At 62.9% G+C, this 23,847-nt stretch overlaps 4 protein-coding genes across 4 annotated transcripts in view; all 4 read right to left on the bottom strand.

Moving 5' to 3' along the window:
* The window catches only part of LMJF_07_0350 (conserved hypothetical protein), a gene marked incomplete at both ends in the record, with an annotated part of 1,971 nt that extends 387 nt beyond the window's left edge, over positions 1 to 1,584 (bottom strand). Inside the window, one exon of the mRNA XM_001680888.1 lies at positions 1 to 1,584. This exon is cut by the window's left edge and continues 387 nt beyond it. Coding sequence (XP_001680940.1) covers positions 1 to 1,584 — 1,584 coding nt within the window.
* A 1,237-nt stretch (positions 1,585 to 2,821) lies between these two features.
* LMJF_07_0360 (conserved hypothetical protein) lies at positions 2,822 to 3,379 on the bottom strand (the record flags this gene model as incomplete). Its single annotated transcript, XM_001680889.1, has 1 exon — positions 2,822 to 3,379. The coding sequence occupies one exon, from the start codon at positions 3,377 to 3,379 to the stop codon at positions 2,822 to 2,824; it is 558 nt and encodes a 185-aa protein (XP_001680941.1).
* A 4,725-nt stretch (positions 3,380 to 8,104) lies between these two features.
* Positions 8,105 to 10,876, bottom strand: LMJF_07_0370 (hypothetical protein; the record flags this gene model as incomplete). The annotated part of the gene is made up of 1 exon (XM_001680890.1): positions 8,105 to 10,876. The coding sequence occupies one exon, from the start codon at positions 10,874 to 10,876 to the stop codon at positions 8,105 to 8,107; it is 2,772 nt and encodes a 923-aa protein (XP_001680942.1).
* Positions 10,877 to 12,447: 1,571 nt separating this feature from the next.
* LMJF_07_0380 (conserved hypothetical protein) lies at positions 12,448 to 23,226 on the bottom strand (the record flags this gene model as incomplete). The annotated part of the gene is made up of 1 exon (XM_001680891.1): positions 12,448 to 23,226. The coding sequence occupies one exon, from the start codon at positions 23,224 to 23,226 to the stop codon at positions 12,448 to 12,450; it is 10,779 nt and encodes a 3,592-aa protein (XP_001680943.1).
* Positions 23,227 to 23,847: the final 621 nt, after the last annotated feature.

Below are 23,847 nucleotides of genomic sequence, written 5' to 3' on the forward strand. Positions count from 1 at the left end.
ACGCCCGGCCAAGTACGGGTGAAGCTTGCTGATGCCGACTATCGCCGTGCGTGCCGGCGCGGGTGTAGAGGCTGCTGGAGTCGCAGCAGCTGTCGTAGCCTGCAGGCCCAGAGCACCCATCGCGGAACCTTGTCCCGCTAGTGCATTGATCGGCACCGGCATCACATTATGTTGTTGGACTTGAATGGCCGTGCTGAACGTGATCGGCCCTGGAGTAGCACCAGGTGTCGAAGGGGCTACTCGGCTGGGTGTGCTGGGGATGGAAGAGACAGTCGCCTTTGATGTCGCAATGCCAAGGAGTTGGACGGCGGCAGCGGAGCCGGTGCCGGTCGCTATCGCCACGGCATCTCCCACTAATGCGGGCAGCACTGTGGGGACGGCAGCCCTCATTGAGCCATCCGCTGCCGCAGCTCCTGGTGCGGCGGCGGCGAAACTGCTCCGTGAGGCAATGCGAGCAACACCGGCGGCGGCTTGGGCTGCCGGCGCCGCTGCGGTTTCGGCCGTCGCTGTTGCTGCTGCGGGGACATGTGATGCCGTCACAGTGGTCGGCTCCTCACCAGTGGCAGGATCTACGCTCTCGTTGATAGCGGCGACGGCAGAGACAGCGCTGCCAGCGCTAGCAGTGGCGGTGACGGCATTTGGGGTGGGGGCCTCCGTTGGCTCCTGCCTGATTTTCAGTGCCGTTGCGGCGGCTGTGGGGGCAGCGACACTCGTTGCCATGCTCGCCGTCGTCGCTGTCTCCTTCTTCGCCGCCTCGCGCTTGACAGCCGCCGCCTCTTCCTCGTCCTCGAGCCTACGGTGGCCGAACTTTGCAACAGCTTTTTCTAACATTTCTTGGTGCCGCTTGTCGCTCTTCGGGTAAGTGGAGAGTGCCTGGATGAGCATTGCCTGCAGCACGTGTTGATCCTCGCGATCGACGAGCTGGCCGCCGAGGCTGAGCGCTGCGTTCATGAGTTCGACCATAATGTTCGCGAGCGTTGCCGTGATGTCCTCCTTGCCGTCCTTCTTCTTGTTCTGCTTCTTTACACCGCTGCCGTTGCCACTTCCGCCCTTGCCCGCACTGCCGACATGGCCAGCCTTGCCCTGTCTCAGGAACGCATACGCACCGAGGATGTAGCCATCGACAGGTTTCTTCATCGTCTTCAGCAACTGCACAAAGACGTCCTGATCACCGGCCAAGAGGGCGGCGTAGGCGAGCAGCTGACCGACTCGGCGAGCGCACACGCTCGGCGGATGCCGCATCATGTGTAGTGCGCACTGCACGGTGTCGATAATATGCGGGTTGCTGATGTTGAAGGAAAGTAGGTCGGTGTCGCTCGCCTCGTCCAGCTTGGCGGCGATGGGACGGCTCTGCTCGAGCACTTGTGTCACCTCATCGAACTGGCTCTGTGAGGGGTGCACGTAGTCCCAGTGGCACCTCGGCCCCTCGCATGGGCGGTCGCGCTTGAAGTTGATCTTGCCCTTGATAAAACTGCAGCACCACGTGTCTGGATAGCCGTTCAGTGGGCAGTTCAATCCGCCAATGCACGCCCTGTGCAGCTGGTGCTCACACGGGTGCCCGAAGCTGAAGAGCTGCATCGACATGGTTGCTAGCAGAGAGCAAGAAGGGGGTGGGCACAGAAGGCAATGACCCGTGTAGGTGGCGGAGGGAGATCGCGCACCCCCAACGACACACAAAAACGCGATGAGCCGGCTGTGGCAATGAGGATGATGAGGATGATGGATGGAGCGAGTCGGTACGTGCGCCCTGTTCCCCGCCCATTCCACACAACACACGCACACGCACACGCACAGAGAGAGAGAGAGCGAGCGAGCGAGCGAGCGAGAGGGAGGGAGGCAACAGCAATGTAGAGGTATTCTTAAGAGATGTGAGACGAGGAGAGGGATGCCACAAGACGCATGCGGATACAGTGGGAGGGGCAAGGAGAAAGTGCGCCTCCGACGGTGCGCTTGGGTACGCCCGCTTGCTCCTGTGAGCGCAATGCTTGTGTGAGCGGGGCAAGAGGCAAGAGGAGAGTACGAAGAGAAGAGAAGAGGGATGATGATGCCTGTGCTCCGCTGCGCGTGTCTCTGCCTGTGCGTGCGCGGTGGAAGCGATGATGTCGCATTGCAGTACCAAGATGGACAAGGGCACGGGTAGGCTAAAGCCGGAAGGAGGCCTTTCTCTCTCTCTCTCTCTCTCTGCCCCTGCCGGGCGCGCGGAGGATCCGGGCTCCTCCACCTGGCGTGCGCTCTTGGCGTGCTTTCTTGTCGGCCTCATTGTCACTGGCAACGGTGGTTCAGCACCGGACAGGATCGCTCAGCAATCACATCCCACACCGCCGCATAGCGCAAGTCTGTAAGCGTGAGTGCACGCATGAAAGCGAGCTGGACAGGAGTGAGAAGAAGAAGGGGAACACGAAAATGGGCCGTGCGTAGGATAGACAATCTGATCAGCTGCCGTTGCACGACCGGCCCTCACCGACTCGCCCCACACCTCACCCCAGAACCTCTGCGGCGCTCACAGCGCACTGCTGGATGATGCTGCTGCTGTGTTGTCCGCCTCTCCTCCATTGAGGTACGAATGCGGAAAACACACAGCCGTTGTGGGGCACCTCTGGAAGGGAAAGACAGCCGCACGGGGGCTGTAGAGGAGAGCTGCAGCACGTGCGAAAGCGAGAGCGAGCGAGACAGACAATGGCCTTTCTGGAAGTAACGTGCCCATCTACTCCGGCATACGTGAAAGTGCTCATATGTGTGCGTGTGTGTGTATGCTGAGCCGGAGCCGTCACCGCCGTAGCTCCTCCTTTAGGTTCCCCTCCCCCGCCATCTCGCACGCTTCTCAGAAGTCGTAGCAGCGCCCATTCACCTCCCAGTCCCCGTAGCGCGTCGGGTCTGGCTGGGTGCTGCCAATCACGCGGCCAGTCTCTTCGTCCACGACGTTGGTAGGGATGGCGCCGGCCTGCTTGTTGAAGAGTGACTCGGCCGACCCGAGCGACGTTGTGAAGCGCTTGATATCATCGTCCGACATGCACTGCGCCTTGAAGTTAGGGTCTTCCTTGCCGAGAATGGCGAGGCGGTGGGCGAGGTATTGCTTGTCCTTGATGGCCGAGACGAAGGTGTCGCCCTCGACGCCGATGAGCAGAGGCGCACAGCGACGGAGCATCAGGATGAACTCGAATGGGGAACGGAAGCAGTGGAAGAGGTGGCTGTGAAACGAAGGGTTGGCACTTAGCGGTTTCGCTGGCAGGTGCAGGCTCACTCGTGGTGCGTGTGAGCGGTGGCTTGGGCAAATACGCGGATGGAGAAGATGCGCGACGTAGTTGTCGGGTACCGGCGAACAAGTTCCGAGTGCCACACACACACACACACACACTCGGACACAGAGACGTGTGCGCATGCCCACACGCACACGAATGCTCGGCAGGATGCACAGCGATGAAAGTGGATTAGGAAGAGAAGGAGAAGCGAAGATGAGGTGAGGGAGATTTCTTACTGGAGGCCACGCTAGGTCACGGGGGCTGCTCTCGCATCCACGCGCACGTGCTGCTGCTGCTGGTGCACCTCCTCTCTCTCTATCGCTCGCTCGTTTCATGGCGAGTTACCCGCACATGCAGGGCGAGCAAGGCGCGCGCACACATCGACATGACGAAAGAAAACGGAAAAAGGAGGGTGATGAGGGGTGGGTTGCAGCGGCACTGTCATGGTCGACATGCACACGCATAAACCGCTAACCCTTCCTTCGTCCACCCTCCACGCATCAGCGGCGACGGCCATGCCTCACCTCATGTGTGTGTGTGTGTGTGTGTGTGTGTAAGGGCTTTAACGGGTGAAGAGTAGAGAAGGTCCGTGCGTGCACACGATCCCCCCCCTTCATCTCCCTCTCTCTCGCACGCTCGCGTTACTTTCTCGCTGATCCTGTGTACCGCTAAGCTCCTCTTTTCGCTTTGTACGGGTGCGCTTGCGAGCGTGCGTGTGTCGACGAAGTTGGACCTCTCCCTGAGCTGAGGTGACGCACTCGCCTGCACACGCAAGCTCTCGCCTCTCTCGCGATGGCGCTGCACCTGCAACAAGAACCAGCGCTCCGCGTAGACGACTATGCCCACCATCACCATGACGATAACGATGATAAAGGAAGCGTATTTTCTGGGGAGGGGCGCAGGCAGGTCCCGTGCGTGGCGACGGCGGTCGTAACGAGAGGGTAGGGGGGGAACGGGGGGCGATAAGCAAAGTGATGAGACACACACACACACACACACATGCGATCACTATTTCAAGCACCCACCCACCCTTCCCCCTTCTCCCACCACTCCCCAACGGACGAGGTGCTCGCACCATCGCGGATAGCAACCGCAGAGAGCGACGGAGGCAAAGCAGGCTTTCGGGAAGAACAGAAACCAAGCAGCGAAGCGAGGTGAGCACTGAAACGAGCACACAACAACGCGCACACGCAGAGATGCCCAGGGAGAGTGCGAGTGCCCCAACCCACCATACGCACACACCCGCCTGCTATGTCCATCTCTTCCTTCCTGCCTTTCACAAGGAGCAATCAACCGTGGTGCGGATGCAACATATTCACGGCGATCCTGAAGAAGAAGCAGGAAGAAGACATCCATCGCGTGCAGCGCAGACACGGCAAGTAAAACCAAAATGACGATGCTCGCAACAGTGAGGAGCAGGGTGGCCGGGGTGGGCGGGGGTGCAGAGGGTGGGGGCTGAGAAGACGAAGTGCGCTGAACGACGGATGAATGAACGAGGTCGTGGATGGGGAGAAGATACAACAGGGGGTGGGCGGATGAGGGAGGGCGAAAACGGAGATGGCGAGGATGGATCCGGCACCTTTTTCTTCTGATCGTAGTTGGTAACAAAGCCGAACGCGGGGGAGAGGGGCCGCGGATGCACCCAACGGAGAGGCAGGTGAAGAAGGTCAAGGCCGGGAGGGCGTCGTACATTTCGGGGAGAGGAGGGGGGCAGAAGATCACGAGAGCGATGAGCACTCGGGGCGGGAGATTTGCAGTACAGCCAAGGTCAGCCCTGATGATCGCAACAGAAGAAAAAAAAAATGAATGAGCCGAGTGGCAGCTTAGAATGGCGCGTAGGGCCCCGTCACGATGAAACGAGGCAGTGAACACAAACAAGGGAAAAAGATCACGATAGATTACCGATCCGTCGCACGCATGCGGCATCGGCCAAGGGCACATCCATCCATGCATGCGCCGGTGCTGCCCGCACATATCGCCTGCGTCTGCGTGGGGGAGGGCATGTAGAAAGAGAGAGAGAGAGAGAGATGCACAGCGAAGCGGAGGAAAACACAGACACGCACACACACACACACACACACACACACACACATGCACATGCAGCTTGCAGGTTTACATGGTGTGCATGAGACTTGGTATGCGGTTGACTCTCTCGAGTGACACATGTCGAACGCAGAAGAGCCTGACCCGGGAGGCAGCAAACATCAGAAGAAGCAGGAGAGGCTTGTCGAAGGCACGCGTGCAGGCGTAGGCTGCAGCAGCAGCAAGAAGGAGGAGGTGGAAAAGGAGGTGGAAAGGATGAACAACGAAGCACATGCAGGGATAGAGCGATACACATACACACACATGATATATATATATATATATTCACGGAGAAACGATTCCGAACACGATAGAAGATGAGTCTGGACACATTACAGGGAGAGAGAAAGTGGGGAATGGTGCCGCGACGAGCGAAGGCGAAACCAGAAGAAGCACATGACCAAAAAGTGTACACACACGCACACACGCATACACACATACAAGCATGCATGCACATGGGGCACATGAATACGATGAGTAGCGTTTGGACGCAGGGAAAGAAAGAAGAGCTAGAACACATAGACACACGCACACGCATCTCAGCATGCCATTCCGAGCACGAGGCTGGTGCTCATGTGGGTTGCTCAGATACAGAGAAGAAATGAGAACATGTTTTGAGATGTTTCATGTGTGCAACGCAGGGAAAGGAGACGCGGTTCCATGAGGAGGGGCCAGCCGACCAAACAACAAAAGGGAAGGGGGCGCACCCCCACATCAGCCAAGCAACGGATGTGCACATAACCAATCAGCTGAAAGCGGCTGCAAGCCTGCCTCCAAAGTATACGCGTGCATGTATGCGAGAGAGAAAGAGAGAGCCCATGGTGCCTGGCATCACATCTGAAAAGAAAAGAAGGCCCACCGATACACGCACATTCGCACACGTGCACACATGCACACACCCATGTATACACATACATGTACGCATGCATGCATGCATGTACCTATCCATACGCAGAGACAAGCAGAGCAAGAGGGCAGAGAGAGAGAGGGGGAGCGAGAAACCTACAGTCATCACCACACACACACACACACACACAAAAACGTAAAGAAAATATATACAGGAAAGAGAGAATCCAGAGAGGCGCAGGCACACACCGACACCCGCAGACGCGGACGGCCACGCGAAGAACATACGCATACGATGAAGTAAAGCAGGGAGGAGTATGAGCAGCCGCGTCGGCACCTCCCTGTCTCTCTACGTATATGTCGTGTTCTCGCTGTCGGTTGTTGTGCACTTTCATGACACGTTGCGTCCTTTCCGTTCGCTTCTGTGCTCCACCAAATCAGCACGCCCATTACGCGCACGCACAACGCGTGCACCGATACACCGCCACATACGGTGGAGACGAGAGACGAGAGACGAGAGACGAGAGGGAAGGAATCGCTGTCGCTGTCGTCACCGTCACGTCTGCGCGGAGACGCGCGACGACCGAGACAGAGAGGAGATATCCGGTGCAGCCCGCATCTACACATCCGCACCTCCACCCGAACACGTGTACACGTCTGCAGAGACACACACGCATACGCAGTTGAGGACCACGCACAAACACGTGCAGTAAACAATGCATAGACAGCCTCGGTTCAGAAGAAAGGGGGGACGGGAAGAGGTGGGGCACGCTGGTCGTGTGAAGAGAGGTGCAGCGCACGGCCGACACGCATACGTGTTCGCTTCGTGTCCGCGTGCCCCCATTTCTCGGCCATACAACGTCAGGGCCAACATCGCTCTACCCACCCTGCGCCTCGTACGGCGCCTCACAGCCGCTCCCCCATCAGGCACGTCGCCACCGCTGGTGCATCCACCTCTCCTCTCCGGGGGGGGGGGAGGGGGCGTCTCTCAGGCGCCCCGCACCAGCAGGCGGCGCGAGGGCCAGGTGTGGCATACGCTCGAGCCACGCGGACACTTTTTGCCCATCCGATGAGCACCGCAAACGCGTTCACTGCCGCAGAGCTCGCCCCGACGCCACGCCGCTCAGGACCCGCCCGCCGACATCCGCAGCGATGGCCCGCTCTCGCCCGCCCACGTCGTCGGCGCTGGACACGCGCACCACCAGAAGTGGCTCCGCATTCGGTCGGGATGGGGGCGGGGAGAGGGGGGTGCTCGGCGTCCACCCAGACCGAGTGGACACACCGGACCCGGAGATGCCACGCGCGGAGGGGTGTGTGCCCCCCCCTCCTCCTCCGACGTCACCTGAGCAGCTCCGCAGCAGAAAAAGAAACATGAAGAACTACTTAGATACGCGCACGCACACACTTACGGACGGGTGTATCGGGTACGTGTCCGCGAGGGTGAGTGTGTGGGTGTGCGTGTGCAGAGTCGCTCCAGCTCAACTCAGCGCGCGCTCGAGCGAAGGAGGCAATGCGAAAAAGAAGGGAGGCACGGCAGAAATGCAAGCGAGACGCCAACCCACATGCACCGGCGTGCACCCTGCGCACACACGCCCAAGAAACGTGAAGCGGCGGTCTCCACTACACCCCTGCATAGAAGAAATATATATATATATATATATATGTTGGATGGAAAGGGGGTGCGGGTGTGTGGAGGGAGGTGAGCGTGAGAGATCGGAAGGGAGGGATAGGTGCGATGTGGGATCGATCTCGCACGCTGACGCAAAATACGCCTGGTCCCTCTCCGTCTGCTCTTGCGCTGCCGTCTCTCTCTCTATATATATCTCTGGCCTCTTTGCCATCTGCGAGTGTCCCGTCGGGTCGTCCGCAGGTGCGGTGCGGTGCGGTGCGTGCATGGAGTAAGCCTTAGCACACCTGCTTCCCTTGAGCGCGCACGCTCAGTACGGTCCACTCACCACCTCGATCCCCACGCGCAGGCAGCCGCTCACGAGGAAGCCGTCTTGCTCTAGCGTGAAACGGTTGATGAAGCGCAGTGGGCCCCAGCCTTTTCCAATGTAGTCCTCCTGCCAGTCCCGCACGACGTGCACAACGTCACGTGCCGGGTCCTCGTGGTACAGGATCACGCGGAAGTCCACACGGTGCTCGTGACCCTCGGTGAAGAGGTATACTCCACACTGCTCCCATGAGGCGGTGGTGTCCATGCCCACATACCATGGCAGGCCGTGCGAGGTAAAGGAGCGGCTGTAGCACGGCGCCTGTCGCGACGCCATGTCGGTGATGACCCAAACAAACCGATCCACGCAGTGGCCGCTACCCACCACCGGCGCCGCACGCGGAAGAGCGCTAGCAGCTTGGGCAGGGATGAGCGCTGCTGCGCCGGCAGGAAGGGCGAAGGTCGGCGCTGCCGCTGCCGTGTTGGCGACGGACACGGAGGCCGGTGGTGCGCCAAAATGCAGCGGAGATGAAGTGCGCAGCGCCGTCGTGTCCGCCGGCATCGGCATTGTGGCATCGTGTCCGCTGGGCACGCGGTGGGCGGCGACAAGCAACATATCGTCGGTAGCTGCGCGCCGACGCACGTTGGCCTGCGTGGCTATCGTCGATGAACCGTGGTGCGGATGTGGATACGGCGGCTGCGACTGCGAGAAGACAGGGAACGGGTAGTCGACGGCGGCGGATGCGCCGCGGCCAAACGGCCCCACCACTCGAGTCGGGGAGCCGCTCTCCGGCGATACTTCCTCTGGGAACGCCGTTATCGCGATGGGAGTTGCACCGCGGCTGCTGCCGCCGCCGGCGATGACGAGAGCCGGTGCCAGCGCCGCTGTGGGCACATCCGCTCCATGCAAAGATAACGAGTACATCGACACCGCCGGCTCCGAAATTCCGGCTGGCCCGCCTGTGGGCACATCGGGGAGGGCGACGGGATAACGCATGGGGCAGCGTTGCCGCAGCACCTCCACCTCCCCCTGCAAGACCCGGCACTGCTCCGTGGACGCGTCGAGGGCCTGCGAGACAAGCAGCAGGTGGTCCGCCACGCCATTTTTCACGTGTCCCGCCATATCTGCCCGTGGCATCTCCGCCGAGCAGCCGTGCTTGGCAAACGGGCACTCGATTATGATGTACGGGCACTGCCGCAAATGTGCTGCAGCGTCCGACACGCATCCAGCCCACGTACATCGCGGATGCTCAAGTTGTGCGCGTCCATCGCCCCTCGCGTCATCCTTGTCCGCCTCGTCCTCCCCTGTCCTGTCGCCTAGCACATGACTCGCCGACCCGAGTTGCCGCAACGCCCACTGCGATGCCCGAGAGAGCGAGGCGGGGCAGCGGCATTGCAGCGCGTTGATCTGCCGCTGCGCGCGGGCGTCGGTGTGCAGCAGCTCCACCCGGATCGGGGTTCGGTCCAGCGGGCATGTTGCAGCCCGGTTTTCCTGCATCCACGATTGAAGGCAGCGACGGCAGAAAAGATGCCCGCACGCCGCTGCTGTCGGTTGCCGGCACACAGACATACACACACCGCAGACGAGATCGTCCGGTGCCTGGTGAGGGTCTACGATGACCACACCGCCGTCCATCTCGTGCGTGAGGAGGCTGCCGACATCTGCGCCGCTCGCTGTTGCCCTTGACGCCTCCAGCTCTAGAGTGGTCGCTGAAGTTGAAGCGGCGGCGGAGGCAGGTGAGGTGCCCCACAGCCCAAGAGGCTTGAAGTCGGGGTTAGGGGGCGACACGGGCCCCTGTGGTAGCATATTGCTTGGGCTCGACAGGCTGCCGGCGCTTCGAAGTGTGCGAGCCGGGTGCGTCACTGCCGCTGCCGCTCTCGGGCTTGCTGCCACAACCGTGTAGGTCGCAAGTGGAGAGGACGCGATGGTGGCCTCTATCGCCGTGGCACTGCGAGTGCTGGGGCACGAGCACGAGCGACGACCCGAGGCACTGGCAATGTCGCTCATGATTGGCGGTGGCTTGAGCCTGCGGCGGCGCTGCGCATCAGCGAGGTTGCCGCAGGTGGCGGTGCCGGCAGCTGTTGAGGCAGTCGCGTGAAGGCGAAGGGAGGTTGGGGATGACCCCCGAGGATACCCCGACGAATCACGCAATGGGCAGTCGTGTTGCGGTGTTGCAGCCGCGCTGGATGCGCCCGGCACTGGCATCTGCGCTACCCTTGCTGCAGTGTCAGTGGGATTGTGGTCGCTACGTTGCGTTCCTGAAACAGCGACACCGCTTGCCACCATGCACGCCGATGGGCCGAACGCGACGGCCGCGGCCAGCAAGGTCGGGGCAGCTCTACTCGTCGGACGCGCAGCCGCCTCCCGCTGCTTGTGCTGCGTGGTCGGAGATGTGGAGGTCCCAGGCGGGCGATTCACCGCCGCGGCCGCACACGACGACGGCGAGCTCTGGTGTGAGTTGTTCGCCATCCTCTCAACACCGCCCACCACATTCGGAGGCGCATTCATCCACGTCGACACGACGCAGCCGCCGACGCTGCCACGGCTCGAGCTGCTGCTCTTGCCGCTACTCTCCGGTGTGTCTGTGAAGTGGCACCCCCTGCGAGGGCCCTGCTGGTGGTGGCGCGGACGTTGTCGCGGACGCGCTGTAGTCGAGTTCGGTCGCACAGTGGGGTCACCGCCACCGCTGCCACAGGTGTTACTGGAGGCACCTTCGCAGTCCCGCGGTACGAGGTGCGACGGAGACGGCGTGCGCGCTCGACACGAGTCTCGCATTCGGGCAGAAAAAGAAAGGGTGTGGGGGCGAAAGAATCTGGGGAGGGGTGGTATGATGCACCGCCGACGGGATTCAGTAGTGTGCTGCCTACCAGGGCAAAACGTGGTGCTCGAATCGTACGCACCAACACGAATGGATGCAGCGAGCCACAACCGCACACGCACACGACGAGGTATGTGAGGGAAGGGGCAGAAGAAAGAAGAATGGTGGTGGTGGTGGTGGTCGTCGTCGTCGTTGTGGATGCCGATGCTCACGACAACGCCACGTTTTGTGCTAGCGGCGGGAGAGCACCACCACAAGCACACATACACACACACAACACGAAAAGGAAGCCGCAGCAGCGCTACCGCAGAGCCGCTCAACCCATCCGTCAGCCAGAGAGAAACGCGAACAAATGAACAGGCGCGGTGCCCTCCGATGGAAGCGCACGGGCGGGGCCACCAAGACGTAGAGAGTTCGAGAGATACGAAGCCGCCTCTGCGCAGGCAGCGGGGTACAAGGGGGACCGAACAACCACGCAAGCGCAGCAGGATCAGGCAAGAGAAAAGGGCGTAAAGAAGCGGGATGCAAACTCTGCTGCTGCGTGTGTCCGCCTCCGCGGCAGGTTTGTACCAGCCTGTGAGGGCCAACAAGGTGTCTGCCCAACAACACAAGGGGCACGGTGCTAGAGCCGCTGATGGGAACGAGAGAGAGAGAGATGAAGGGTGGTAGGGCCAGATGGCACTCTGCCACGGTCCACACTTCGGCACGGCTACGTCCGTGTGCGTGCGCGTGTCTCTTGGGGGCAGACTATACTTCTCTGTTCCTTCTCCCTCCAAGTGCGCACCAATATCGACCGAGGGCAGTGGCCCCACTGTCACGCGGCACACCACTCACACGCACAGCGGCTCACCTTCGATGTGATCCGGGGGAGGGGGGGGGGGGGGCAGAGAAGAAGCAGTACGCTATGCTGACGTCTGGAGATGTACGTAGGCGGAACAGGGATAAGATGGGAGGGATGGCGGGGATGACTATGATGGTGGTGGTGTCAGCAGGGGGGAGGGGAGGAGGGCGGCGGCGGCGGACGAGCGAGTGTCAAAGGCAACAAGAGCTTCAAAACGGCAGCACACGACACCAAGCATAAGGTGAAGAGAGGGAGGGAGAGAGATCGAGACACAACTCGTGTGCGCACAGACATCCACGCATATCAAGTGTCTCTGCGTTGCTTGCTGTGTGCCCTTTTTGTCTTTGCACGTGCGTGCTAAGGTGAGGGGGGTGAGGGGTGGGGGGCAACTCGCGCGTGCGTCGAGAAGCATGTCCGCCGCAGTACCCGTGAAAGGCCGTGTGCAGGCTCGGCGATTTATCGCCTCGCGATACGGCACACATCACATCCATTGGTGGTGTTGGATGCGCTTCCGGGGTCTCTCGCGTTTTCGTTGGCGCGCGCATATGCCGCACGCACGCGCACACAGAGATGTCAGAAAGGAATGGAAGAGAGACATGCGTGCACAAGAAGGACCTCGCACGGCACTCATGTAGCTTAAAGGTTTTGTCTCCGCACAAGAATCTCGCTTGCAGACACACTCAGGCTTTACGGCCACTCTAGCAAATCGCTCGGGATCGTACAGCCGGCCGTGAGACGCGCTCGAGTCGCGTGCGCGATGAGCGAGGCCGCCATCACCTTCCCATCTTGCAACCCGGCCAGCAGCATCGACGGACTAAACACGAGATCCACGATGGCGCTCCGGGTGTTGATGTGCGGCGCCACCTGCATGTACGTTGCCTCACTCAACATCGTTTTTGCTGGAAGCCGTGCGAGAAACTCCCTGCCCATCGCCGGCGCCGCCACCTCGCTCGTCACCCGCGCCGTCGCGCTGGCCGATGCAGCCGCGCCACTTTTCGTTTGCTGAGCAACTCTGCGCTTGCTGCGGCGGCTCCCGGTTGTGTCGGAGCCGGCGGAAAACGCGCGTGGTGGGTAATACACAAACGTCTCCTCGCCCTCGTCTCGGATGCGCCGCTCCGCCCGTGCCATCGCCGCACTGATGCTGCGGAAGTGCAGGAGCAGTACCAGGCCGTTGGATACGCCGAGTGCAACGAGTGGGTCGTAGCTGCTGCGCGCCACACATGTGATGTACACGGTATCACTGTCCGATGCGCCCCTCCTAGACGACGCGGCACCCGCGCCGGCATCACCGCAGTCGGCGCCGAGCGACGGCCCCAGCGCAGACCGCAGCACCGTCGTGACGGGCACCGTGCCCAGCACGGCTAACCTGCCCGTTGCCACCGCGTACGTGGCCAGCATGCCGTCCACGGACACCATCAGCACCGCTCGCAGAGACGTGATGTAGACAGCGTAGGAGGGTATGAAGGGCAGCGCGCACCGAGCTGTGATGGCACCGGCGCCCAGCATGGTATCAAGGATCAGCATCTCGCCCACCATCTCTCCAGCATCGAAACTCGCGGCTGTGCTGGGCCACGTGGCGAATGCGGAGGCGGGGGCCGCTGCGACGGACGAGGGCACCAAGGGATGACCAAGTGCAGACAGTGGTGCGTCAGCACGGATGCCAAGAGAAGGCGTCGAGTCAGCGGTCGCGTAGCCGTGACGATACTGGTGCGGCTCCTTGGCCACCCCCACCACCACCATCAGCGAGCTCCGATCTCCGCAGAACGTGCAGCTGCGTATGCCGAAGGGGGCGAAGAGCGGCGGAAAGAAGAACGCCGGCGGGCTCTCCACTGCCGCCGCGGCAAAGCGCCAGCCCGCCACAGAGCCGTCCGAGAGGCCCGCGGCAATGATGTAGCCGTTGGGGGAGAAGGCAACGGGGGTGACGGCATAGCCCTCGTCGCTCGACCGCGACGAGGATACAGCTGCACCAACGGCAGAGCAAGCCAGCCGCGCGGTGTGTGCCGGTACGGCCGCGGTGGGCCCCGCCGCTACGCCCCACGCTCGCCATCCGCATGCGTTGCCGTGGCTGGTGCCGACGCCGCCGCGGGTGCCGCTGCTACGCCCCATTGCGCTTTGACCGTGACGCGCCGCACAGCGGAAGCTCGCCACGCACTCCGGAGACGCGAAGGGGTAGAGGTCGAGGTGTCCGTCGAGGTGCCGAGAGACAAAGAACGGCAGGTGCGGGTGGCTGGACGGCATCGCGTTGGCCGCCTCGCCAAGCCGCGGTCGACTCTCGAGCGCTGACTTAGCTGCCACCGCTTCGATGACAGCGGGTGTGTACTGCTGCTCCGCGTGCTCTGTTGCCAAGCGTAGCCGCTCGTGCTGTGCGGTCAGCCCAAGAGTAAAGGCGGCCGTCGCCAAGTTGCGCTCCGTTGCCTGCTTCCACAACGCCTCCTCGTTGTCCCCGGCGAGAAGTTCGCGGAAGCCGTGACCAACCGAGGTACCGAACTCAGTCGTCCACACTACGCTGTCGCAGCTGGAGGCATCGAAGTGGACCCCGGTGACACTGTGGTTGTGTTGAGCAAGGATAAGGCGGTCGGTGCTGACAGGACATTGGCCCTGTCCCTGACCGTAATTCAGCGTCACCATGAGCAGCAGCCCCCGCAGCAGTGCGTGCGTGTGGTGCCGCCGCATCCACGCCAGTTGCATGTAGGAGAGTGCGGGGCAGTAAACCCCGGTGTGGCCGTTATACTGCTGTGGCTCGTCCGGCGACGGTGTAAAGTCAGGTGCCGAGGGAGACGCCGTCCGTGTCATGTGCGACGAGGAGACCGGTGTCGCTGCAGCTGAAAAGACGAAGAGGCCCTGGGAGGCGGAGGCGGCGTCGTTGAAAGGCGTGCCTGCGTTGCTGAAACGATTGTACTCCGCCAGGGGATCTGCTGCTACCTTCATGGGGCGCAGCATGCACTCCAGCAGCGCTCGCGCAGACGTGTGTGACGCAGTCGACTCCTGCAGCAGTTCCAGCGCCGCGCGGGTCGGTGCTGCCAGCTGACAGCACTGTGCCAGTGTCGGCGCCGGCAGCGTCCAGAACAGCTCCAGCTGTGTCGCACACAGCTCTAGCATCGCGAGTGTGCTGTCTTCTAACCACGAGGTCGACGACTTGGGCGGCGGCGGCATCACAGAATCGAACAGCGCACGGTGTCCAGCCCTTTTTGCACCACCACATTCCGTTGCCGCTGAGGCCTCCGCCGTCGCTGGAGAAGTGCTTGCCTGCATATACCTCGGCGGAGCGTCCAGCACCGCCACCAACACCGCCTGCATCAGCCTCACCGTCTGCTGCACTTCTAGGAAAACGCCATTGGGGTCCGTCAAAGGGCCGGGCGCGTACTGCGGCTGCGCTGCGTAGATGCGCATCATGCACTCCTCCGAGAGCGTGCTCCAACGGGACGTCACGTCTAGCAGCAGCGTGCAGTGCAGTACGCGACGCTGCACCAGCGCCGCCTGCGCCTCTAGGGAGAGCGCATCGGCATAGAGGATCCCGGCGTCCATGGCGCGCTGCGTAGTTGTCGTAATCACCTCCGAGTCCAGCTCCGCCCGTGTCAGCTGCTTGAGATGCTCCATAAGCCGCAAGTGTAGCTGAGCCTGGCAACACGAGAGCAGCAGCGACACCTGAGCCGAGTCTGTAAGGTGCAGCGGCATCGAGTCGTCAGGTGCGTCGGCATCGATGGGGGCGCCATCCGCGACGGCCCGTGCGCGAAAGCTGCACCGGCTTGCCCCTGCACTGCAGGGCGTCCGACACACCCGCGCCGCACGATTACTCGACTCCTCCGCTGCGGTCGCAGCAGCAAAAAGCGCGTCGAACATGCTCCGGTGGGCCTGATCGTCGTCCTCGCTGCCGCCGCGCATCGCGCCATCCTCCCCCGCCATCACTTCCGCGTCATCGTCGTTGGCCACTCCCCACACGTAACCCTTGCCGCCACCTGCCTCTAGCTGGTGGCCCGGTGACGTGGATGCCTGCCTACCACCGAGGCGACCGCCGCCCGCCGCCCACGCCCCACGGTAGTGCCGTCTCATGTGGTGCACGAGAAGATGAAAAAAGGCAGTCAGAGGACGGTGCAACGGGGATGGGGGCGCAGCGAGCGGCGGTGCCGCCATAGCAGCATCAACAGCGGGGGGAGGGGCGTCGCTGGCTCCTTGCAGCGCGTCACCGTCGTCCGACAGAAGCTTCGCCTGCGCCGCGGCCTTCAGCACCCCTTCCGTAGAGACGGGGACACGCTGAAGGGCGAGCAGCACGATATAGTTGGCGCAATGCAACGCCACGTTGCTCAGGAGGAAGTGAAGCAGGGGCACGCACAGAGCGTGCCAGCCCCCGTCTGCGGCTGTAGGGGTGGCGATACTCAAAGATGGCACAGCAGCCGCCACCGCCGAAGAAAGCGAAGTCCCTGCTAGCTGCATTTGTGGCGGTACCGCTACTGGTGAACGACCCTGGGCAACGTTCGCGATTCTGCTTGCGGTGCCGTTACTGTCGCTTGGCTTGCCCACCGTCGCACGTCGTTCCTGCTGCACACTGACCTCTCCGGCTGATAAAAGACGTAGCAGCGATGTCAGCAGCTGCTGGAATGGCTCGTGCGGGTTGGCCCCGACCGAGGACGACTCCGAGGAAAAGGACAACGTGGCAAGCGATGGCATCAGAACGGTTTCTGCTGCCCCGCCACCACCATCGGCAGCCGCCACGTTTGGCGTCATCGTGAAGGACGAGGCAGTGGTAAAGCTCAGCAGCATGCAGCGCAGAATGTCCTCGCACTCGCCAGCGTGCGCAGTAACACCCGCGCTACTTGCAGTGTCACTGTCTGGCCGCACTATAGCGCCGGTGCGGGCGTACACATACTGCACCTCCGCCTCCACCGCAGCGGCCGCCCGATCGGACAGTGTGAACAATGGCGAAGAGGCGTCGGCAGCGCTGACGCACACAGCGGAGGAGGAGCTGCCCTGTTGTGCATGCGCGAAAGCCCCACCGTCATCGCTGCCGCCCTCGTCGTCGTCGTCGCTGCCATCAAACCCACGAAAGAGAAGTGTTCCGGCGTTGAAGTCCACCGCCATTTTCGGCGTCTGCGGCGGTGCTCTGCGAGACGTACCCCCACCATTACCTGTGCGTTGCAGCGTACCAGAGCACCCCGCCGCTGCTGCTTCTGCCCGCAGCCCCCGCAGCACCGCCTCCGCATCGTGGTAGTGCAGGTAGCCATTCAGGCCTAGTCGATGCGCCAAGCAGTAGCGACCGAGCCGCAGCAGAAACACCACCTCACGAGCTGGTGAGAGAAATTGGTCGCCGCGATAGGCGAGGGCGGCCACGCAGTCTCTGGCGTAGCGCAGCGCGCAGAGGGCCTCGGGGTGCGCGGTGGGGTGCGCCGCGAGGCGCTGCAGCGCCCGGATCCGTCGCTGCACCGCGACTTCAGGCGACACCCGCGGCGGGTTGACGTCGAGCCAGCTCAGGCAGGTCAGCTCCCATATGTCCAGCGCACCACACACCTCCGCCTCCGCCGTGCGCTGCGCGATGTACCACTCCAGAGCCGTCTCCGCTGCCGACGGCTGCTCCTCCAGGCCGTCGCCCGCTGCTCGCAGCACGAACAAGGCCAAGGACGGGTTGCGACACCGCTGCAGCAGCACCTGCACCGCACTCCGAACGTCACCAGCCAGCAGGAAAAAAGCAGCGCCGTACTGCGGCATGTTCTTGCTGATGGCGGCGTACGCGTTGGCGGAGGCAGCCGCACGATGGTGCACGTTGTTTGCAAAGTCGCGGCTAAAGAAGGCGTGCAGCCGCTGGTTGTTCTGCGCCTTGGCCAGCGCCGCCAGCGTGCCCGCCTTGCGAGCCGTGCAGTACATGAGTGCACAGTCCGTCAGCTCCTTCGTCGACTGATACTGATGGCGAGCGACGCGGTCCGCTATGGCGCGCAAGTCCGCCGCAGAGCGCAGCCAAAACGCCACCCCCGACTGCCTCACCTGCTCCCACGTCAGGTCCTGTGCCGACGCGCCGCCACCGCTGGCACCAAGGCCGCCGGCGGCACCACCAGTGTCGCCGTTCACATACACCGTCCTTGCCTTGTCGAACAAGAGCGATAGGAGAGTCAACTGCGAGTCGGACATGGCCGCCCACAAATACGATGCCGTTGTGAGGGCGCCCGTGGCGGTGCGGTCAACTTCGAAGTGCAACACGGAGTTAATGGGGGCGCACGAGTCTGTGGCGGCAGCAGCTGGCGCGTCTACGTTCGTCAGCCGCAGGCGTCTCCCAAGGCCCATGTAGCGACTGTAGAAGAGGTGCCGCGCTGCTGCCTCGTCGACGCTGCGGCTCAGCGGCAACGTGTCACGTAAGGCCTGCAAGATGCACAGCAACTTCAAGTGCTCTTGGCTATCCAGTCCGCTCAGGGTGACCTGGGGAAGCAGTTGGGTAAGTTCGTTGACGAGCGCGCCGCAGGTGGCGCTGAAGTCATACAGGCGGACAGCTGCCGTCGTGCAAGGCACCGAGGAAGACGGCGTCGGTGCCGTCGCGTTGGCTTGCATCTCTTCCTCGCGCAACGCCGCCACAGACAGCTGCGGCGGAGTTACCCGACGCAGCACCTCCTCGTCCTGCGCCATCTGCGGAGAGTCATGGAAGTTACGCGCCACGGCCGAGGTGCACAAGCGCCGCGCCAGCTCCTCCGGGGGCTGATTGAACAGCATCACACTCCATGACTCATCCACAGTGGAGGCTGCTCCGTCAGCCCCCACCGGCGCCACCACCGCCCTCACCGCTTCTGCGACGCACGTCAACACCTTCGCCAACGCGTTCCATCGCGCCATGCCGACCAGCTGCATAACACTATCGGGATGATACTGCGGCAGCGCTGCCTCTCCGACGACGGAAGCTGATGAGCTGCCAGACGCGCTCGCTGTGGCGCCGCTGCTGCGCAAGGGGAGTTGGCGGACGTGAATGAAGGAGTTGCTGGTAGTCGCGTAGAGTACGTGGCGGGTGGACGTGCGGCAGCTGCCCATCCTTGCCGCGTCTGCTACCGAGAGGCCCGCGGCGCTTGCCTCCCACGCCCCCGCCGCGTCCAGAGTCATGAGAGCCGTCACCGTTTCCGGAGCGACTGCCGAGCCACGGCCACCGATCCCGAGCAGCCCGCCGGTGGTGCCGCACGGCGGACACCACGTGCAGTCCTGGACGTAGGAGTAGCCGCTGTCGCTCTCTTTGGGAAAGCAGCGCAGCCAGCGCTCGAACCGCGACCCGTGCACGGCGGCGCTCTCTGCCGACGGTGGTGGCATACCCACCTGAACCGGCCACCGTCGCAGCAGCACAGCTTCGCCACTTGCGCTAAGGTAGAAGGCGTCCACTCCGGGCAGCGTTGCCTCGAGGGTAAACGCGGAAGAGCCTGAAGTGAGACAAGTCACCGCCACGCCACGGTTGTCGCTCGGCTTCGCCGTAGCAGCAGCGCCAGCTGCCCCACGCGCCGCGAGCGACTGAACAGCTGGGCAACCGTAGAGATACAAGACGGAGGAAGCGGCACTGCTGTCCTCTGCGGTGCGGCAGAGCACACCGATCACAACGTCGTTGTTCACCAGCAGGGTGCCGGTCACACGCGTGATGGTCTTCGGGTCGACTGTCGAGGGCAGCGAAAGGCGCTGCAGGGCCGTCGGCGCATCCGCCTCGCCGGTGTCCGGGGACAGCGGACTGCGTACGCGAACGTACGCAGTCCCGGGCGATCCCGGTACAACCTGGCACTGTACCACCGCCGCCTCCTCCGCCGCGGCGGAGACACGCTGGCAGGCGCACAAAGCCTCTCGAGCATCCTGTGCCGAGCCCTCCAAGTGTCTTGGTGATGTAGCTCCGCACGTCGAAGACAGTTGGGCTGGCCGCAGCGGCTCTGACCACCACCGCTGCTGCACCTCTGCAAGCACCGGCACATACTCGGCCACAACGGGCTCGAAAGGGATGTAACAGCTGCCGGCAGCCACGAGGTGGTGCACCGGGGCAAGTGCCTCGAGGCATGGTGGACGGAGTCGAATCAGCGCCGCAGCACCACCGCCCTCGCCTCCCTCACTGTTGCCACCGCAGAGCGCGTTCGCGCGAACCAGCAGCAGCACCTCACCTCCGGCGCCAATGCAACCACTGGCCAGCACGGACAAACTAGGCACAACGGGGTGGGGACGAGACGTGACCGGCACGGCTTCAACCGCCCCGTCATCCATCCTAGCCTCCTTCTCCGACGCTTGGGCGACGCCGACGGCTTCACCGCTCTCCTCCACAGTCCCGTACTTGGCAATGAGTTGTGCCAGCAAGCGCCCCGCGTCCTGCTGAGCCGCCTTCAGCAGTGCCGGCATGAAGCGAAGTTTCTCCGGGCACTTGAGAGTCATGAAGGAGACGACGTCGTCCTCCGTCACCTGCGCCGCACAGCCCGCTGCTGCAGCAGTCGAGGCGGCTGTCAGTGGCATTGACGGTACATCCCTCGCCGCCATGGAGCGCGCGCTCGCAGCCATCTGCGCACTTCGCGGCTGCTGGCGTGCGCGTTGCACGTCACTACCGCCGCCGCCCCCATCCTGGGCACCGACCAACGAGACGCCAGGGATGTGCACCTCGGTGAGCGGCGCCGCCGTGAGCACTCGCGCCTGCATACCAGAAGGCTCCACCTGCAGCAACGCCACAGCCCACACTGTCCGGGGAGGCATCGCGGCCGCTACGGAGTCCGAAGCGTCGTGAGCAGCGTTGTGAAATGAGGTGGCGGAGGCGACGCGCGTGACGGCTGCCGAATCGGCTGAGATAGAGCCGCCAGCCCGCTGCGCGGCCTCCAAGTCTTTAGCGCCCTCTTCTCGGCCTTCCAAAAACGATGCGAGGGCCTTCGGCAAGCTCAGCGGCGTCTCGGATGGAATCGGCAGTGCAGGTTTGGGGAAGCCGAGCAAGCCGGCGATGAGGATCGTCGAGGAGCCTGCGGAGTTCCAAACAGATGACGGCGGCGGCTGCCTCTGCGCCTTCTCCGCCTCTGCCAGAGGCACCACGGTCCGCAGCGACAGCAACGGCGCGCAGCCCAAAGCCAGGAAGCACTCCACCCGATACACGGCGGCGGAGAGGTCCACCATCACCGCTAGCACCACCCCACTCGTGAAGCGCAGTATCATTCGATACCGCCGCGCCGCTCCGAGCATCAGCTCCACCGCACACGGCTGCTTGCTGGTGTCGTGCCCAAGCTCGATGGGTCGCGTACGCCACGTTGGCAGAACCGTGACCTTCACCAGGGAGCTGTAAAGGCGCAGGAGAGGCTGCAGCAGCTCCCTACAAGCCAGCCCGACGGCGCGCTGCTTGGCAAAACTTGCGTGTTTCTGTCGCCCAAACGCGTAGCTCGACGTCCGCACGGTGCCGTCACCCTCGACGTGCACAAACTCCATGCGGCTGCTCATCGAGTTGGCCTCAGCAGAGTGCGAGAAGTTCGGGACAAGGCTCGTATGCATCTCGGCAATGGGCGGCGGTGGCGCCCCTCCCCACGTCGTCCCGGCCACCGTACTGACAGAGAGCGCCGCAACGTCTGGTGTCTCGGGTTGCAGCGAGGGATGGTGCAACGGCGTGTCGGCTGTGGACGCGGGAGATGCTGCGTTCCCAACAGGGAATGCGGTGCTGCCGTTCGCGCACGGGTACGCGTGCTGCCCGGCCATCCGTAAAGACGGGGTGTACGCTAGCGCAATCACACCGGCGGGGACCAGCTGCACAATGTTCTTGACGCTCCTGCCAGACAAGCCGAGGCTTGCGTCGACGATGTCGAGCTCCTCGCCATCGTACCCGCCTCGGCACGGGCCCCACCCGCCATCGGCGTGCTCTCTCATGACGTTCGTGTACCGCGGCACGCTAGACAGTGACTGCACTGTGTACAACATCATGTATGTCGTCTCTTCCTGCGGGTGCGTACACGTGACGCATAGCAGGGTGTGCGATGAGACACAGTGCCACTGCATGTCAGTGATGTGGTAGATACCGACCGAGGTGGTGAGAGCGCGCTCCGCCAGCGTCGTGTACGCCCCGGCCGCCGGCGACGCGGACGCTCCAGACGTCGTTGTAGGTTGGCCAGTCATTCCAGCAAAGTCCCCGAGCAACTTCGGGTGCGACGTTGGCGAGAAGGCCTGCGTTGGTGCGACAGCAAAGTTGCGGCTCTCCACCGTCTCGGTGACGTGTGCGCCGCCTGATGGGGGGTTTGTAGTGAACAGGGAGGGGGCGGCTGTGGACGCGACACGGTTGAAGCAGCGCTCGTCCACCAACATCGGCGACGCGGGGGACGACATGGGCGCCTGATCATCCGCAGGGAAGACGCAGGAAGGAAAGACGGCCATCGTGGCGTGGCCCAATGCGAGGGCAACATGGTGATTCACACGACACACGGCGAGGCTACGGTAGGCCCCCATGGAGCGCCACACCACGCGATCCGGCAGCTGCACGGCAGCGGCGGCGCTACCTTCAACAGAGGGGAGCGCCGGCGCGCCATGGCTATTACCGAGCACGATCAGAACCGCCTCTGTGTCGAGCACGATGCACAACGTGTCCGCGCTCACAAAGTCCACTGCTCTCACGACGGAGGGATGCGCGGGCGTAGATATCCGCACCGGCACAGCAGCAGCAGCGGCACTCGCACCTCTCAGTCTCACGCCCGCAGTGGTGGGCTCGGCGCCACGGTATGGGGTGGTCGAAGAGGAGGAGGTGTTGCCGTCCTCGGTCGGCCCAGGGTGAGTGGCCAACAACGTCGCGCCCAAGCGGAATGTCACCCGTCTCCACCGCAACCGCCCTGTGAAGCCGCACTGTCGCTGCGATAGCTGCTCGCCGCTCGTGATAGGGTCAGAGCCCCTCGCCGCGGCGGACAAAGAACATGCATTCGATGCTTGGAAAAGGTTGCTGCGTCCTTGCGTGGATGTGCATCGACTTGCTGAGCTCCCAGCCTTGCCCGGCGACGCGGCGGCAGAGGACGGCGGTGGTATCCCGCTGCCGTGCACAGCGTTGGTGACCTCTGCTGTCCGCCAAACCGAAGATGCGCGGGTGTCGCGCCACAGCTGCCCGGCATCATCGAGCTCAAACAAAAACACGTCCGTTGTCGTGGCTACGGCAACGCGCAAGACATCATCGGTGAAATGGTACACAGACACAGCGCACACGTGTGACTCCGAGGCCGGCAATGCCCGAGCAGACTCGCCCCGTGTGCAGGCTGTCGCTCCTCTCGACGCCGTGGTGGCAGCGGCTTCGGTAGTTGGGGGCGCGGTACTCACTGCCGTCTCTGCGGCTGCAGCCGTCGGCACTTCGTCGAACAGTGGGCAACTTTGCGCTAGTACCACACCGTTCTTCAGCAGCACCAGTCTGTTTCCTCCCGTGATGAGGGCGGTGTAGAGGTTGCCCGTGTGGCTCATGCAGTGCGTGTCATGGGTGCACTCCTGTGGAAAGAGCACGCGCGGCGGCTCGTGAAGCGGAGATGATGATGGCGATGACGACATGTCTTGAGCAGCAACCCCGTGAAAAGTGTTCGTTTTCCGAGTCGCGTGTGTATGTGTGTGGAAGCAGCTCTGCGATTCCTTGTGCACACGGTGTGGACGACGCTTGCACAGGCAGCACGCACAGACACTCTGCGCCGGTGTATGTGCGCACAGGTCAGCTACGCCCCCCCCCACACACACACAAGGAGAGTAAGCGAGAGAAATCGAAGGAAGCAAACCTTAAAGGGAGAGCGGCAGGGCGTGGGGCACGGAGCACACGAATGCAAGAGAGATGCGCCAGGCAGGCGAAAGCGTGCGTGAACCGATGGACGTGGTGCAGACGAATGTCGACACACAAACGCCGCAGAGAGGCAGAGAGTGAAGGAGCACGTCCCCCTCTCTCTCTCTCTCTCTCTCTCTCCCCCCCCCCTCCCCCTCAGCGCATACCGCGCAGAGCACCGCAGTAAAGAGGATAGGGGTGCAGCGCGGTCCGTGTGAAAGAGACCACGCCATCATCGGTAAGAACCGAAAGGGTCGGGGAACAGATAGCCGCAGGGCTTAGCGCTTCCTTGACACAGATCACACCCGTGACAGTTTCTTCGGTGACGTGTGCGAAAGGGAGGCACAAGCATGGAGAGAAAA

The sequence above is a fragment of the Leishmania major genome, chromosome 7, assembly GCF_000002725.2.
Source record: "Leishmania major strain Friedlin complete genome, chromosome 7".
NCBI classification, from domain to species: Eukaryota; Euglenozoa; class Kinetoplastea; order Trypanosomatida; family Trypanosomatidae; genus Leishmania; species Leishmania major.